Raw genomic sequence first — 19,596 nt, forward strand, 5'->3', positions numbered from 1 at the left:
ATGATGTTCTTGTTGTTGAAGTTGAATTTGGTAAAGGTACCCTCATAACTGAATGCATCTTGCCGATCAGAACTCCTGCGCATGCAAGTCTAGACTTCGATTAGATTGTGATCAGAATTTGTTGTTTTTGATATTGTTATATTCCTTACCAGGTTCTCATTATTTGTGAAAATAAGGTCCAGTGTGTTCTCCAGTCTTGTTGGCTCCACTATCTGCTGACTTAGGGTTATGGTGTATTGCTTCATATATCCCAACCATTCGCTGTGATGGTGCATTGCTTCATATATACTACCCATTCCCTGTGATGGGGTATTGATTTATTTATACCACCCATTCCCTGTGATGGTGTATTGCTTCATTTATACCACCCATTCCCTGTGATGGTGTATTGCTTTATATATACCACCCATTCCTTGTTATGATGTATTGCTTTATATATACCACCCATTCCCTGTGATGGTGTATTGCTTTATATATACTACCCATTCCCTGTGATGGTGTATTGCTTCATATATACCACCCATTCCCTGTAATGGTGTATTGTTTCAAATATACCTCCCATTCCCTGTGATGGTGTATTGCTTCATATATACCACCCATTCCCTGTGATGGTGAATTGCTTTATATATACCACCCATTCCCTGTGATGGTGTATTGCTTCATATATACCACCCATTCCCTGTAATGGTGTATTGTTTCAAATATACCTCCCATTCCCTGTGATGGTGTATTGCTTCATATATACCACCCATTCCCTGTGATGGTGAATTGCTTTGTATATACTACCCATTCCCTGTGATGGTGTATTGTTTCATATATACTACCCATTCCCTGTGATGGTGTATTGCTTCATATATACTACCCATTCCCTGTGATGGTGTATTGCTTCATATATACCACCCATTCCCTGTGATGGTGAATTGCTTTGTATATACTACCCATTCCCTGTGATGGTGTATTGTTTCATATATACTACCCATTCCCTGTGATGGTGTATTGCTTCATATATACCACCCATTCCCTGTGATGGTGAATTGCTTTGTATATACTACCCATTCCCTGTGATGGTGTATTGTTTCATATATACTACCCATTCCCTGTGATGGTGTATTGCTTCATATATACCACCCATTCCCTGTGATGGTGTATTGCTTCATATATACCACCCATTCCCTGTGATGGTGTATTGCTTCATATATACCACCCATTCCCTGTGATGGTGTATTGTTTCATATATACCACCCATTCCCTGTGATGGTGTATTGCTTCATATATACCACCCATTCCCTGTGATGGTGTATTGCTTCATATATACTACCCATTCCCTGTGATGGTGTATTGCTTCATATATACCACCCATTCCCTGTGATGGTGTATTGTTTCATAAATACTACCCATTCCCTGTGATGGTGTATTGTTTCATATATACCACCCATTCCCTGTGATGCACTATGATAGTATATTCATCATAGCTAAATACAAATAATGTTTCGTCTAATATTATGAATTACTGTTTTTATTGTTATTGTTGTTTTTTCATTATTTTTATTATTGTTGTTGTTGTTGTTGTTGTTGTTGTTGTTGTTGTTGTTGTTGTTGTTGTTGTTGTTGTTGATGATATTGTTATTGCTGGTATTATCATTATTGTCCAAACTGTGATTAAATAGTAATAATTATAATAATAATAATAATAATGATAATAATAATAATAATAATAATAATAATAATAATAATAATAATAATAATAATAATAATAATAATAATAACAATAATAATAATAATAATAATAATAATAATAATAATAATATCATCATCATTTATTTACCTAATTATCATTGAATTCAGCAAGAAGGGCAGCTCTAATTCCTTGGATTAAGAGTCCCTTACTAGCAATAAGGATTCTCAAATTGAATGGTCTAAAACTGTAAACTGATTTACGGGTCAGTGTTGCTCAATGCAGAGGTCTACTCAGCAGCTCTACTCAGCAGCTTTACTAAGCAGCTCTGGTCAGCAGCTCCTCATAGCTAGTACATAAAGCTCCACCTTATAGATGTCCATAAATAGTATGCAGAGCTCCACGTTGGAGCCTATCATAATTTTCACGTGGCGCTTCATGTTACAGCCCTTCATAAATTACATGTAGAGCTCTACGTTAGACTCTTTCATAAAGAGCATGTACAGCTCCCATTAGAGTCCATTATTACATGTACATCTCTTTCTCAGAGCACATCATATTGACGTATAGCTCTTTTCTCTAGAATGCGTCATAATAAAATAAGACTTTCACTCTAAAGTTCATCATAAATATGACGTAGAACTCTGTCTTAGAACACATAATAATTAACATGAAGATATCCATCCCACAGCCCATATTAAATAACATGAAAATTTCACTATTCACCCCCTCATGAACAACATGTAGAGCTGTCCTCTAGAGTTTATCATACACACCATGTAGAGCTTGACCCAAGATCCCGTCAAAAAATATAACACAGGATGTGTTTCCTGTGTAGAAAAATGTGAAAGGTTGTTGAGGCAGCCCGTCTACTGCGTCCTGTCTCCACTTTATGGTACAGAACGACAAAAAATAAACAGAGGATATGATAGGAAGAAGAGGAAAATTTCTCGAGAGGCGGAAAAAGTGTACCGTAGGACACAACCGGACGCAAAACACACAGATGGTTCACATGGACATGTGGACATATTGTTGAAGCCTATGATTGTTCAGGAAGTGGAATGATGTTGATGAAGAAGGAAAGGAGGAATCTATAATCAGCTTCAGGAACAGTAAAACTCGGGGCCAGGAACTGAGACTCTACCTTTGCAACCGTACAGAGGAGTGTACAATGTTGCAAAATATCTTAGTATTAGGAAAAGACAAGTGCAGTTACACTGACAGTTTAAGTGTATGTAGAATATATACTATAACAATGATATAAGCAGAAAACAACAATAGCAATAATAATAATAATAATAATAATAATAATAATAATAATAATAATAATAATATCAATAAAAGTAATTATAATAATATTATTATTTTATTATTATATGTAACTATTATTAACATAATATCTATCATTATTCTACTAATGGGTAAAGGTTAAACTTGACTGGGTCATGTTACACTAGAAAAATAATGGTAATTATATTTCCTTCTTGAAGAGGAAGAATATCTCCAGCACCCTGGATCAAGAGTAAGGAAGCTCAGGCTTCCCCATCTCGTTCTTTAAGCAAAAACCCCACTGCAAGACGGAGAAATTCTGTTTCCTTTTATTTTTCATATTTATGGTTAAATACACGTTCATACAGGTTAAAAAGTCCTGCCCAACCCTTTTCTCACCTAATTTACAAAAATAATTTTCATGGAAAATTAGACAAATGCAGTAGGCTATAATGCGATCCTTTATTGTCTACATTTCGCCCACACAGTGGACTTAATGAAGTCAACCCCATATGTTTATGACTTGATAATGCTCACTATGTGGGCGAAACGTAGTCAGTGAAGAATCGCATTATATTGCATTTTGCTTATTTTTCCATGGTGTCGGTATTTTACATCATTAATATCAAAAATATTCATAAATGTAAACTGAGAAATTTAGATGGTTATATCTATGTGAATGATAACGTGTATAATGCGAATGGGTTGTCTATAAATAACGTTTTCTTTCTGTGGTGAACTTATTAATATTTTCTCCAACAGACTGTATAGTGAAGTACGTCATGCAGAATGACTCTTCGCCAAAGTACCACTTCAGAGAAGACGCGTTCGTGCTGGGTTTCCTTCCTATAGAGCCAACACATCAGGTTCTCATTGGACTCAATATTTCTCTTTACTCTAAACACGGCAAAGCCATCTTATCTGTGAAGCTCTCATCTTCAAATGACTCACTTATGGAGTGTTACATCAACGACCAAATCACCGAGTCAAGTCTAATTGGATATTTCGAAAGCCAAATTGATTTTGACTGGCAGCACATCAATATATCTGTCGAGAACAAAAGGTTGGTTATAAACGGAAGTTACGTGATGTGCCCAAACACACTTGTGGAAGATATGTCACCATTCATAGATGTGACACCAACCACTGCACCCATCTATCTGGTTCAAAACTGTCGACAAGGTGAGTGTTTAAACTTCTTTACAAAATTCAGTTCACAGCCATCGCAGAGCCGCCCAGTTAAGTCGATTAAAAAATAGGTACCTACTTCTAGGTCCTAGGATACTGAAAAACAGATACCTATTTACTACTGGGTGAAACAGAATAAAACGCGTAAGACGACTAACAAAAAGATTCTCGTTTTCTTTTAGGTGAGAGGGGCGAGAGGGGGAATGACCATAAACTGATATCCATTTACTGCTAGGTGAATAAGATGAAGAGGTCAATGAAAACTAACACTCAAATATTTAAACAGGTGCAACAGATTTAAGAAGACTAAACCTAGATACCTAATTACTTTCAATTGAGCATGAACAGGAACTGTACAACAACTAGCACCTAGATACCTCTTTATTTGTAGGTGAACAAGGATAAGTGGTGTAAGGAGACTAACACCCAGACACCTAATTACTGCTAGGTGAACAGGGAAAATAGGAGATAGAAGATCAACACCCTTATACTTATTTACTAGTAGGAAAACGGGCAAAATGTGTAAGGAGATTGTGCCCGGACCTTCATAGATGTAATAAGAATGACGCCAGTGATCTATTTACGACAGGAAAAGCAAGTACAGAGACTAACACATAGGTACCTGTTTACAGATAGGTGAACAAGAATAACAGATGTAAGATGATTAACATGCGGCAAGTTATTATTAGGTATCCCCAAAGGGGATGTATGAGAGACAGAAAGAATTTTTGGTTCATTCTTCTCCAAGGCTCTCTCTCGTTCATAATTTGAGAGGCCTGACACGAACAGTTATAAAACTGTAAGTAAGTTGTATTGTAACTAAGGCAAAATAAACTCATTTTCTTTACCTGGAGAGAGTTCCGGGGGTCAACACCCCCGCGGCCCGGTCTGTGACCAGGCCTCCTTAGGTCAGTGTCCCAGGATGCGACCCACACCAGTCGACTAACACCCAGGTACCCATTTTACTGATGGGGAACATAGACAACAGGTGGAAAGAAACACGTCCAATGTTTCTACTCTGGCTGGGAATCGAACCCAGGCTCTCACCGTGTGAAGCGAGAGCGTTAACCACCAGGCCACCGGGGCAAGTTCAAGTACTATTTTATCATTTATATTTATCCCTTTCCTGATTTTGTTTCCCGTAAAATCACGTCAGGAAGACACGTTTAATTGTTCTCAAATTTTCAACAGTGGTATTTCCTACTCAATAGAAGGTTGGGATTGCTATTATAGAGTGTAGGTTTCTTTTGGGCAATTAAATTTTATAATTCGTAGTTTATAAGTCTGTTGAGTATACCTGGTAAAGTGTATGGTAGAGTTATTATTGAAAGAATTAAGAGTAAGACAGAGAGTAGGATAGCAGATGTACAAGGAGGTTTCATGAAAGGTAGGGGGAGTGTAGACCAAGTGTTGCGGTACACAGAGTGTAACATTAGTCCTCTGATCCTTGATAGGGTATCAGTTGCTACGTTGGCTATTGGGTAGAACTCCAATAGCAACAAGGTTTTAGTGTTAACCGAAGACTTTCTTTGTTAACCTTCTTTCTGTAGGATGATCTAGACTAGTAAAATCCGTGTCTTTAATAGTAATAAAACTTATATAGGATCTTCATATCTATATGAACCATAATCTTAATAAAGAGCAATAAAATTATTTTTTTCCTTTGCACAAAGGATAGTTATATATACACTGCTATTGTTAGGACACAAAAGTTTACTGGGAAGACATAATTCCCGATAATAGAGTTAGGCAATCTATATATGACATGAAGTAAATGATAGTTGCTAACACAACCCTTATAAATGTCTTTACAGAGACATTAAATTCAAATTATCCATACAGGAAGTTTTATCGATAATCCCGTGTAAGGGATATGTATATGAAGAGAGAACTCTTAGAAATCAGAGAGTGAGTGTTGTGAACTTACTGACTGTACCAATGAGCGGTAAGCTGACGTCAGGTTAGATCACGTGACTGAGGGAGACAGACCAGTACCTGAACTAGTAACCGGTACTCTAACTAATGGTTTCCCACTAAATCACTTAATATTAACGCCTAACAAAATATTATAAAACAATATTAGTATTAATATGTATTATATATATATATATATATATATATATATATATATATATATATATATATATATATATATATATATATATATATATATATATATATATATATATGTATATATATATATATGTATATATATATATATATATGTATATATATGTGTGTGTGTGTGTGTGTGTGTGTGTGTGTGTGTGTGTGTGTGTGTGTGTGTCGTGCCGAATATGTAAAACTGGTCAATTAGCAAGAACTCATTTAAAATTAAGTCCTTTCTAAAATTTTCTCTTATACGTTTAGAGATATATTTTTTTCATTAATGTTAATGTAAAAAAATTTAATTTTGCACCAAAGGAATCTTAGAAAACTTACCTAACCTTATTATAACAAGAACAATTTATTTTAGCCTAACCCAACTATATATATTTTAGATTTGTTTACAGAAATTTAATACTAAACAAACACAGTGAAATATATTTTTTTCGTTAGGTTAAGAATGATTTTGGCGAAATTATTGCATTCACAAATTTTCACTTGTCCTATATGGTAAGATGAGAGTTGCTATTTAAGACAAGATCGCAAATTCTGCCTATTCGGCACGACATATATATATTTATATATATATATACATATATATATATATATATATATATATATATATATATATATATATATATATATATCTATATATATATATATATATAATATATATATATATATATGTATATATATATATATATATATATATATATATATATATATATATATATATATATATATGTATATATATATATGTATATATATATATATATATATATATATATATATATATATATATATATATATATATATATATATATATATATATATATATATATATATATATTATATATATATATATATTATTTTTTTATTAACCAAGGCAGGGTGACCCGAAAAAGAAAAACTTTCATTATTCATTCCATCACTGTCTTGCCAGAAGGGTGCTTTACACTACAGTTTTTAAACTGCAACATTAACACCCCTCCTTCAGAGTGCAGGCACTGTACTTCCCATCTCCAGGACTCAAGTCCGGCCTGCCGGTTTCCCTGAATCCCTTCATAAATGTTACTTTGCTCACACTCCAACAGCACGTCAAGTATTAAAAAGCATTTGTCTCCAATCACTCCTATCACACACGCTCACGCATGCTTGCTGGAAATCCAAGCCCCTCGCACACAAAACTTCCTTGACCCCCTCCCTCCAAACTTTCCTAGGCCTACTCCTAACCCGCCTTCCTTCCACTGCAGACTGATACACTCTTGAAGTAATTCTGTTTCGTTCCATTCTCTCTACATGTCCGAACCACCTCAACAACCCTTCCTCAGCCCTCTGGACAACAGTTTTGGTAATCCCGCACCTCCTCCTAACTTCCAAACTACGAATTCTCTGCATTATATTCACACCACACATGGCCGTCAGACATGACATCTCCACTGCCTCCAGCCTTCTCCTCGCTGCACCATTCATTACCCATGCTTCAAACCCGTATAAGAACGTTGGTAAAACTATGCTCTCATACATTCCCCTTTTTGCTTTCAAGGACAAAGTTCTTTGTCTCCAGAGACTCCTAAGTGCACCGCTCACCCTTTTCCCCTCATCAGTTCTATGATTCACCTCATCTTTCATAGACCCATCCGCTGACACGTCCACTCCTAAATATCGGAATACATTCACCTCCTCCATATTCTCTCCCTCCAATCTGATATCCAATCTTTCATCACCTAATCTTTTTGTTATCCTCATAACCTTACTCTTTCCTGTATTCACTTTTAATTTTCTTCTTTTACACACCCTACCAAATTCATCCACCAACCTCTGCAACTTCATATTCAGAATCTCCCAAGAGAACAGTGTCATCAGCAAAAAGCAACTGTGACAACTCCCACTTTATGTGTGATTCTTTATCTTTTAACTCCACGCCTCTTGCCAGGACCCTCGCATTTACTTCTCTTACAACCCCATCTATAAATATATTGAACAACCACGGTGACATCACACATCCTTGTCTAAGGCCTACTTTTACTGGGAAATAATCTCCCTTTTTCGTACATACTCTAACTTGAGTCTCACTATCCTCGTAAAAACTGTTCCCTGTTTTCAGTAACCTACCTCCTATACCGTACACCTGCAACATCTGCCACATTGCCCCCCTATCCACTCTGTCATACGCCTTTTCCAAATCCATAAATGCCACAAAAACTTCTTTAGCCTTATCTAAATACTGTTCACTTGTATGTCTCACTGTAAACACTTGGTCTACACACCCCCTGCCTTTCCTAAAGCCTCCTTGTTCATATTCTATCCTATTCTCCGTCTTACTCTTAATTCTTTCAATAATAACTCTACCATACACTTTACCAGGTATACTCAACAGACTGAACCCCCTATAATTTTTGCACTCTCTTTTGTCCCCTTTGCCTTTATACAAAGGAACTATGCATGCTCTCTGCCAATCCCTAGGTACCTTACCCTCTTCCATTCATTTATTAAATAATTGCACCAACCACTCCAAAACTATATCCCCACCTGCTTTTAACATTTCTTTCTTTATCCCATTAATCCCAGCTGCCTTACCCCCTTTCATTTCATCTACTGCCTCACGAAATTCCCCCACACTCACAACTGGCTCTTCCTCAGTCCTATAAGATGTTATTCCTCCCCGCTCTATACACTGAATCGCAGCTTCCCTATCTTCATCAACATTTAACAAGTCCTCAAGCTATTCCCTCCATCTTCCCAATACCTCTAACTCTCCATTCTTATTTTCAACAAAATATTTTGGCAACATCTCACCCACTCTCTCATTTGCTCTCTTTTTACATTTCTTCACAACTCTCTTTACCTCTCTCTTTTTCTCCATATACTCTTTCTTCCTTGCATCACTTGCACTTTGTAAAAACTTCTCATATGCTAACTATTTCTCCCTTACTACTCTCTTTACATCATCATTCCACCAATCGCTCCTCTTCTCTCCCTCACCCACTTTCCTATAACCACAAACTTCTGCTGAACACTCTAACACTACATTTTTAAACCTACCCCATACATCTTCGACCCCATTGCCTATGCTCTCATTAGACCATCTATCCTCCTACAGTTGTTTATATCTTACCCTAACTGCCTCCTCTTTTAGTTTATAAACCTTCACATCTCTCTTCCCTGATGCTTTTATTCTCCTTGTATCCCATCTACATTTTACTCTCAGTGTAGCTACAACTAAAAAGTGATCTGATAAATCTGTGTCCCCTCTATAAACATGTACATCCTGAAGTCTACTCAACAGTCTTTTATCTACCAATACATAATCCAACAAACTACTGTCATTTCGCCCTACATCATATCTTGTATACTTATTTATCCTCTTTTTCTTACAATATGTATTACATATAACTAAACCCCTTTCTATGCAAAGTTCAATCCAAAGGGCTCCCATTATCATTTACACCTGGCACCCCAAACTTACCTACCACACCCTCTCTAAAAGTTTCTCCTACTTTAGCATTCGGGTACCCTACCACAATTACTCTCTAATTTGGTTCAAAGTTACTATACATCCACTTAACATCTCCCAAAATCTCTCTCTCTCCACTACACACCTCTCTTGTACAGGTGCATACACGCTCATTATGACCCACCTTTCGCATCCAACCTTTATTTTAATCCACATAATCCTTGAATTTACACATTCATACTCTCTCTTCTCCTTCCATAACTGATCCTTCAAGATTATTGCTACAAAGTTTTCCAGTGGGCAACGGTAAACAATATGATGTTCAATGAGGTCAAATTCCAACTACTCCGTTATGGAAAACTGGAGGAGATAATAACTAGAACAGAGTATACTACTGACTCCGGCCATACAATAGAGCGGAAAAATAATGTAAGGGACCTGGGAGTAGTAATGTCTGAGGATCTCACTTTCAAGGATCACAACAGTGCCACGATCGCACGTGCAAAGAAAATGATAGGATGGATAATGAGAACTTTCAAAACGAGAGATGCCAAGCCCATGATGATCCTTTTCAAATCACTTGTTCTCTCTAGGCTGGAATACTGCTGTACATTAACATCTCCATACAAAGCAGGTGAAATCGCAGATCAAGAGTGTACAGAGATCCTTTACTGCACGTATAAGTTCTGTCAAGCACCTTAACTACTGGGAACGCTTGGAAGCACTTGACTTGTACTCGTTGGAACGCAGGAGGGAGAGATATATCATAATCTACACTTGGAAAATCTTGGAAGGAATGGTCCCAAATCTGCACACAGAAATCACTCCCTACGAAAGTAAAAGACTGGGCAGGCGATGCAAAATGCCGCCAATAAAAAGTAGGGGCGCCATTGGTACACTAAGAGAAAACAACATAAGTGTCCGGGGCCCAAAACTGTTCAACAGCCTCCCATCAAGCATTAGGGGAATTGCCAATAAACCCCTGGCTGCCTTCAAGAGAGAGCTGGACAGATACCTAAAGTCAGTGCCGGATCAGCCGGGCTGTGGCCCGTACGTCGGACTGCGTGCGGCCGGCAGTAACAGCCTAGTTGATCAGGCCCTGATCCATCGGGAGGCCTGGTCATGGACCGGGCCGCGGGGGCGTTGATCCCCGGAATAACCTCCAGGTAACCTCCAGGTAACCCCTTCCTTAGCTCTCTCTCAGATACCCCAGATTTAATCCCATTTATTTCCCCCCACCGAAACTCCCCTACCCCCTTCAGCTTTGTTTCGCTTAGGGCCAGGACATCCAACTTCTTTTCATTCATAACATCAGCAATCATCTGTTTCTTGTCATCTGCACTACATCCACGCACATTCAAGCATCCCAGTTTTATAAAGTTTTTCTTTTCTTTTTTAGTAAATGTCTACAGGAGAAGGGGTTACTAGCCCATTGCTCCCGGCATTTTAATTGTCTCGTACGACACACATGGCTTACGGAGGAAAGATTCTTTTCCACTTCCCCATGGACAATAGAAGAAATAAAGAAGAACAAGAGCTATTTATATATATATATATATATATATATATATATATATATATATATATATATATATATATATATATATATATAAATATATATATATATATATATATATATATATATATATATATATATATATATATATATATATATATATATATATATATATATATATATTTATATATATATATATATATATATATATATATATATATATATATATATATATATATATATATATGTATATAGAGGGAAGTACCACCTCTATAGCTGGAATGGGGACCCTCATCCTCAGAGAAGACAATAAACGTACCTCAGGGAAAACTCAAGGTTCTCCCCGGAGCTGTTTGAATATTTTCTTCTCCTACCACCCCCTATATATTTTTTTTTTCTATGTGAACATATATATATATATATATATATATATATATATATATATATATATATATATATATATATATATATATATATATATATATATATATATATATATATATATATATATGTCGTGACGAATATGTAAAACTGGTCAATTAGCAAGAACTCATTTAAAATTAAGTCTTTTCTAAAATGTTCTCTTATACGTTTAAAGATATATATTTTTTCATTAATATTAATGTAAAAAATTTTAATTTTGCTCTAAAAGAATCTTAGAAAACTTACCTAACCTTATTATAACAAGAACAATTTATTTTAGCCTAACCCAACTAAATATATTTTAGATTTGTTTACAATAATTTTTTACTAAACAAACAAAGTGAAAAACATTTTTTTCGTTAGGTTCAGAATGATTTTGGCGAAATTATTGCATACACAAATTTTCGCTTGTCCTATATGGCAAGATGAGCGTTGCTATTTAAGCCAAGATGGCAAGTTCTGCCTATTCGGCACGACATATATATATATATATATATATATATATATATATATATATATATATATATATATATATATATATATATATATTTATATTTATTTATTTATTTATTCGTAAGAGCCTACCTACGTATATTTAATCAACTCATCAATGTTTCACGGTAATCTGTTCACGGCCGGACAAGAAAACTTTAAAATCTGAAATGCTGATTAAAGTAAGTTCTCAGCATATGTATTAGAGATGTATCGGATGTGAAAATTTAGATATCCGTGGATCCGGATGTGTATGAGGATGTCTTACTTATTTTGCGGATGTTGGTGTGCATGTAAGAAATTGAGCGGATGTTCTGCGGATGCGGATGTGGATATCCGATATATCACTAATATATATGCTGAGAGAAAAACACCTCTCAGTGAATACATATATTCTGCCACTAATAATACTAAATATAAACAATAATAATAATATGTTTAGTGCTAATATTTTCGTTATTTTATTATTATTATTACCATCATTATCTTTCGTCATTATTGTTGTATATGTTATTTCTTTACCACTGTCTCACTTGCAGCTTGTCCGGTCTTCTGGAACTCAGTTCGTATTAAACCTGAAACGAAGACAAACGTGTCTGTAGCGAACGCATCAGCAGACACGCATGCCACGATGACCCACGCAGACTTTTACAACAACGATATTACCAGCGGAAGTGATGTGATGGTATCCTACGTCAGCGCCAATTGGTCGCTACTCTACGTTGAAGTTAGTGGATAATTCGATGAGCTTTACTCTGGCAATTACCTTAAGGGAAAACTAATTAATTTTGAATGCCAAAAAGTTGATGAACTATGTGAGAGCAAATTCATTAAATTTTTATGGCCTCAGCTATTCTAATTCTAATTTAGATCTGGTTTGAAGCAAAATCTTGGTTTATGCCACGAAATTGGCGAATAAAGTAAATACAATTATTTTTGACACATGTATCACCTGAGTGTTTGAGACTTGTTTATTTAGGTTCATTTTTAAGTTACACATCACCTTCAGATGGGAAAAGTGCATAGGAAAGGGAAGGATAATAATTACTCTTGATCCGAGGAATAGAACAGTAGCTTTATTTCATTAGTTAAGAATCAGATGACAAACAGGCTGTCATGATGAATACAGAGACATATAATAGGTGTTAGGAATGGTTGACAGTATTCTTGTGAGCAACTTACACCAGGTAGGATGAGTTTATATAAACTCTACAAATAATTATCTAGTCACAACCATTATGAATCTATAAAAAGTCGTTTTTTCTTGTGTTTTTTCCCTTCAGCATAATAATACCCATATAATACTCCAAGATGAACACCTCACCAACGTGTTTATGACGACAAACACAGAAGTGACACTCGAGGGAGATTCCATGACCTGGCTCGTTAACTGCGATTCTGGTATCCGCAAGCACAGCTGGAAGGAATATTACAGTATGTACCATTCTTTCTGTCTGGGCATTTGTCTGTATATAAAGAATATAAGCACACACACACCGTACCTATATATATATATATATATATATATATATATATATATATATATATATATATATATATATATATATATATATATATATATATATATATATTGTAGGTAGTAGGTTGGTAGACAGCAACCACCCAGGGAAGTACTACCGTCCTGCCAGGTGACTGTGAAACAGAAACCTGAAACTGCTTTACATGATGGCAGGATTGCTGGTGTCTTTTTCTGTCTCATAAACAGGCTGGACAACAGGTATATCTTGCTACTTCTACTTACACTTTGGTCACACCACACATGCATATATATACAAACAAACATCTAGGTTTTTCTTCTTTTTTCTAAATAGCTCTTGTTCTTCTTTATTTCCTGTATTGTCCATGGGGAAGTGGAAAAGAATCTTTCCTCCGTAAGCCATGCGTGTCGTATGAGGCGACTGAAATGCCGTGAGCGATGGGCTAGTAAGCCCTTCTCCTGTAGACATTTACTAAAAAAGAGAAGAAGAAAAACTTTATAAAACTGGGATGCTTAAATGTGCGTGGATGTAGTGCGGATGACAAGAAACAGATGATTGCTGATGTTGTGAATGAAAAGAAGTTGGATGTCCTGGCCCTAAGGGAAATAAAGGTGAAAGGGGCTAGGGATGTTTGGTGGGGAGAAATAAATGGGGTTAAGTCAGGAGTAGCTGAAAGAGTTAGAGCTAAGGAAAGGGTAGCGATAATGTTGACGGATCAGTTATGGAAGGAGAAGAGGGAATATAAATGTGTAAATTCAAGGATTATATGCATTAAAATAAGGGTTGGATGCGAAAAGTGGATCAAAATATGCGTGTATGCACCTGTAGAAGAGAGGAGTGTAGAGAGAGAGAGATTTTGGGAGATGTTAAGCGAATACATAGGAACCTTTGAACCAAGTGAGAGAGTAATTGTGGTAGGGGACCTAAATGCTAAAGTAGGAGAAACATTTAGAGAGGGTGTGGTAGGTAAGTTTGGAGTGCCAGGTGTAAATGATAATGGGAGCCCTTTGAACTTTGTATGGAAAGGAGTTTAATTATATGTAATACATATTTTCAGAAAAAGAGGCTAAATAAGTATACAAGATATGATGTATGACATAACGACAGTAATTTGTTGGACTATGTACTGGTAGATAAAAGACTGTTGAGTAGACATGTTTATAGAGGGGCCACAGATGTATCAGATCACATTTTAGTTGTAGCTACACTGAGAGTAAAAGGTAGATGGGATACAAAGAAAATAGAAGCATCAAGTAAGAGAGAGGTGAAGGTTTATAAACTAAAAGAGACAGTTAGGATAAAATATAAACAACTATTGGAGGATAGATGGGCTAGTGAGAGTATAGGCAATGGGGTCGAAGAAGTATGAGGTATGTTTAAAAATGTAGAGTTAGAGTGTTCAGCAGAAGTTTGTGGTTATAGGAAAGTGGGTGCAGGAGGGAAGAAGAGAAATTGGTGGAATGATGATGTAAAGAGAGTAGTAGGGGAGAAAAAGTTATCATATGACAGGATTTTACAAAGTAGAAATGATGAAAGGAGGGAAGAGTATATGAAGAGAAAAAGACAGGTTACGAGAGTGGCGAAGCAATGTAAAAAGAGAGCAAATGAGAGAGTGGGTAAAATATTATAAACAAATTTTTGTTGAAAATAAGAAAAAGTTTTGAGTGAGATCAACAAGTTGAGGAAGCATAGAGAACAAATGGATTTGTAAGTTAAAAATAGGAGAGGAGACTTCTTAAATGAAGAGTTAGAGGTATGGGGAAGATGGAAGGAATATTTTGAGGAATTGCTAAATGTTCATGAAGATAGGGAAGCTGTGATTTCGTGTATAGGGCAAGGAGGAATAACATCTTGTAGGAGTGAGGAAGAGCCAGTTGTGAGTGTGGGGGAAGTTCGTGAGGCAGTGGGTAGAATGAAAGGGGGTAAGGCAGCCGGGATTGACGGGATAAAAATAGAAATGTTAAAAGCAGGTCGGGATATAGTTTTGAGTGGTTGGTGCAATTATCTAATAAATATATGGAAGAGGGTAAAGTACCTAGGGATTGGCAGAAAGCATGTATAGTTCCTTTGTGTAAAGGAAAAGGGGACAAAAGAGATTGCAAAAATTATAGAGGGATAAGTCTGTTGAGTATACCTGGTAAAGTGTATGGTAGAATTATTTATTGAAAGAATAAAAAGTAAGACGGAGAGTTGGATAACAGATGAACAATGAGGCTTTAGGAAAAGTAGGGGGTGTGTAGACCAAGTGTTTATAGTGAAACATATACGTGAACAGTATTTAGATAAGGCTAAAGAGATTTTTGTGGCATTTATAAATTTGGAAAAGCATATTACAGCGTGGATAGGGGAGCAATGGGACAGATGTTGCAGGTGTATGGTATAGGAGGTAGGTTACTGAAAGCAGTGAAGAATTTTTACGAGGATAGTAAGGCCCTGGTTAGAGTATGTAGGAAAGAGGAAGATTATTTCCCAGTAAAAGTGGGCCTTAGACAAGGATGTGAGATATCACTCTGTTTGTTCAATATATTTATAGAAGTGAATGCGTGGGTGTTGGCAAGAGGAGTGGAGTTAAAAGATTAAGAATCACACATAAAGTGGGAGTTGTCACAGATGTTTTTTGGTGATGACACTGTGCTCTTGGAAGATTCTGGAGAGAAGTTGCAGAAGTTGGTGGATGAATTTGGGAGGGTTTGTAAAAGAAGAAAATTAAAAGTGAATACAGGAAAGAGTAAGATTATGAGGATAACAAAAATAACCAAAAGATTAGGTGACGAAAGACAGGATATCAGATTGGAGGGAGAGAGTATGGAGGAGGTGAATGCGTTCAGATATTTGGGAGTGGACGTGTCAGCGGATTGGTCTATGAAAGATGAGGTGAATCATAGAATTGATGAGGGGAAAAGGGTGAGTGGTGCACTTAGGAGTCTGTGGAGACAAAGAACTTTGTCCTTGGAGGCAAAGAGGGGAATGTATGAGAGTATAGTTTTACCAACGCTCTTATATGGGTGTGAAGCATGGGTGATGAATGTTGCAGCGAGGAGAAGGCTGGAGGCAGTGGAGATGTCATGTCTGAGGGCAATGTGTGATGTGAATATAATGCAGAGAATTCGTAGTTTGGAAGTTAGGAGGAGGAATGTATGGTCCAGTGGATTAAGGCTTCATGAGTTTTCGCCCACCATGAGGCAGACCAAAGCAGCATGGGTTCAAGTCCTTGGATAGTCGCAGTGTTGTGGTGTATCAATACCACTCGTTCGTGGGCACAATAATATATATATATATATATATATATATATATATATATAAATATATATATATATATATATATATATATATATATATATATATATATATCTATGTATGTACATATATATATATATATATATATATATATATATATATATATATATATATATATATATATATATATATATATATATATATGTATACATATATATTTATATATATATATATATATATTTTTTAATATATATATATATATATATATATATATATATATATATATATATATATATATATGTATTCATATATATATATATATATGTATTCATATATATATATATATATATATATATATATATATATATATATATATATATATATATATATATATATATATATATATATATATATATATATATATCAATAACAACACTGCATTCGCCAAGGATTCAAACCCATGTTCTACTGGCCCGCCATTGTGAGCGAGAACCACATGATGCTTTAATTTTGCATCATTCAGGTATACACAAATACAGTTACATAGATTATCATACATAGCAGCATATGTGTAGAGAACCTAGGATAACCGAAAAAAGTCAGACAGAGTGACTTATTTCCTTTAAAAAGTAGCCCAAACAGGTGACATCAAACAAGAACCAAGCACCCAGCCAAGCTAGGTGTTTTACTCTTGGTCCCAGGACATACAGAACTGTTGGAGCTTTCAAGCTTATTTTTCATTCTCATCCCTGTTTGGTGCACTAGCCTTGGAACAACTTATATATATTATTGTAACTACAAAGAAGTAGTGTTGATCACTAATAACACTGTGCTAGCCAAGAATTCAAACCTTAACTCACAGGACCACCCAATCCTACAAGAACCAAGCACCCAGCCAAGCTAGGTGCTTGGTTCTTATAGTTTGACTACTGTTTTGTCTTCTGGTAGGTCCCTGATGTAGGTCCTCGTCGCATGAGCTGCAGCTTCACTACAGTGAGAGACCCCAAAGCCCAGTGGTGTGGCTGGAGTAAACTGGCAGCTTCTAGGCGAATGTTTCTTACTGCTGCTTTGGCAACGAGACGGCGAAGAGTGTTTCCAACAGCAATGGGTCTGATTCCCCCATCCTTCTTCTTCAAAGCGCATAATGAGGCTCCAAAAAAAGAAAGGTTTAATTTCTTCTGGGATTTGGCCAGTCAGGCAGTTGTTGACGAAGATTGTTAACTCGGTGAGAAGAATTGATGCAGATGCCCTGAGTGCTGGATTTACCATCACTTTGGGGTGTTGTCGAATTCCAGTGTAACCTCCTGCAGATCCTGCTGTAAATAACACTATCGCCTTATAGACTTCTGATTCTGGCAAAATTAATTGTTCAGAGATGGGGTCTTCCTCGGGGTTGTTGTTGACGACTATGGTGTCACTTGTTGGATGCTTGTGTCTTAGTGATTGGGCTGTGGTTTCATCTTTGGGAGCTATAGTGTCGTCACTGATAACTGTCGTCACTGATAACTGTGTTACCTTCTTCGATTTTTTTGCTAACCTTTGCACAAATTTTCTCGCTGTCAGTGGATTTTTTCTTGGGTCTACCTCTGTGATTCCTGCGATGATGGGGCAGAGAGACACAATTATCCGTTCTTGGGTAGCTGCGCACTGCCTTGATGACTGATATGGTTAGCAGTTTGCCTCGTCTTTCAGGAACTGAAAAACAGACATTGCCGAACAGGAATAGGTTGCGCCATACTTTAATGGTGCCTCAGGCTTCCTAGTTGAAGGAACCTCCATTCACCTGCTTAAAAGAATGTCTGTGAATTTCCCTGCTGCATAAGGGAGAGCCGTTTTAGGGATGTGGGATAGGGTACTGCTAGCAGTGGATTTGAATGCCAGCAGGTTTCCACAGTTGAGGAGGTTGCCATTGGAATTGTCATCTGCCTGTGGAGGCTGTGGGCTGCTCTCTGCTGGGGGCATATGTGATCCCGCACACTCATGGTGTGCACGAATAAGGCCATCCCTGTTGCGTGCTCGAAACTCTCCACACACCTGACATGTGCCTCTTCTTTCATTGTTGGGTGCACTGTTTCCCTGGCTTTGTGGCTGGCTGGCTGCATCATCTGCCATACCTCAAACTGTGTGGTAAGCCTGGGCTGAAGGGAAAATGGCACATGGCACATACCGCATGTGCTTCATGGTGGTGGTGGAGGGGAGGAGAGGGGCTCCTATATTTATGGTGGGAGGTGGAGGAGAGCGAGGTGTGGAGGATATGTGATGAGTGAGGCAGGCCTTACAGGATAATGCACTCACTGCCTCCCACGACAAGTCACAGTACACCACTATGCTCTGTGCACAACCTCCCTCTATAAATGACACACAGCTATACCCTACACATGTTATGCACATACCTTGTGCATGCTAAGCACATACTATGCACTATACACTATGTACACTATCTTCATATGGTGAACAAGCACTCCATTATCATAAGAGCACAGGGTTTATGTGTGTCTGTTTGGGGAAGGAGAAAAGGGGGGAACACAGATTTATCCCTCCTCCTCCTCCTCCTCCTCCTCCTCCTCCTCTATGTGGCCTCCCCTCACCGACCTCTCCTACCAAAACGTGACCATCATGTTTCTTCACTTACTTCACATACACAACACTTTTCTTGATTCAGAAGGGAGAGAGGAAATGCAGTCTTCTCGCTTATTCCAAAACGAGCTGCAGTTATTCACACACCATCCTGTTG

The 19,596-nt window shown here is 36.8% G+C and overlaps 1 protein-coding gene across 1 annotated transcript in view; it reads left to right on the top strand.

Annotated features, from left to right (window-relative positions):
- LOC128693270 (uncharacterized) overlaps positions 1-19,596 on the top strand; it is a 42,585-nt gene that overhangs the window by 17,379 nt on the left and 5,610 nt on the right. Inside the window, exons 2-4 of the mRNA XM_053782856.2 lie at positions 3,707-4,126; positions 12,666-12,853; positions 13,410-13,560. Of these exons, the coding sequence (XP_053638831.2) occupies positions 3,707-4,126; positions 12,666-12,853; positions 13,410-13,560 (759 nt within the window). The remainder of the gene's footprint in view (positions 1-3,706; positions 4,127-12,665; positions 12,854-13,409; positions 13,561-19,596) is intronic.

Source organism: Cherax quadricarinatus, chromosome 90 (genome assembly GCF_038502225.1).
Source record: "Cherax quadricarinatus isolate ZL_2023a chromosome 90, ASM3850222v1, whole genome shotgun sequence".
NCBI lineage: Eukaryota > Metazoa > Arthropoda > Malacostraca > Decapoda > Parastacidae > Cherax > Cherax quadricarinatus.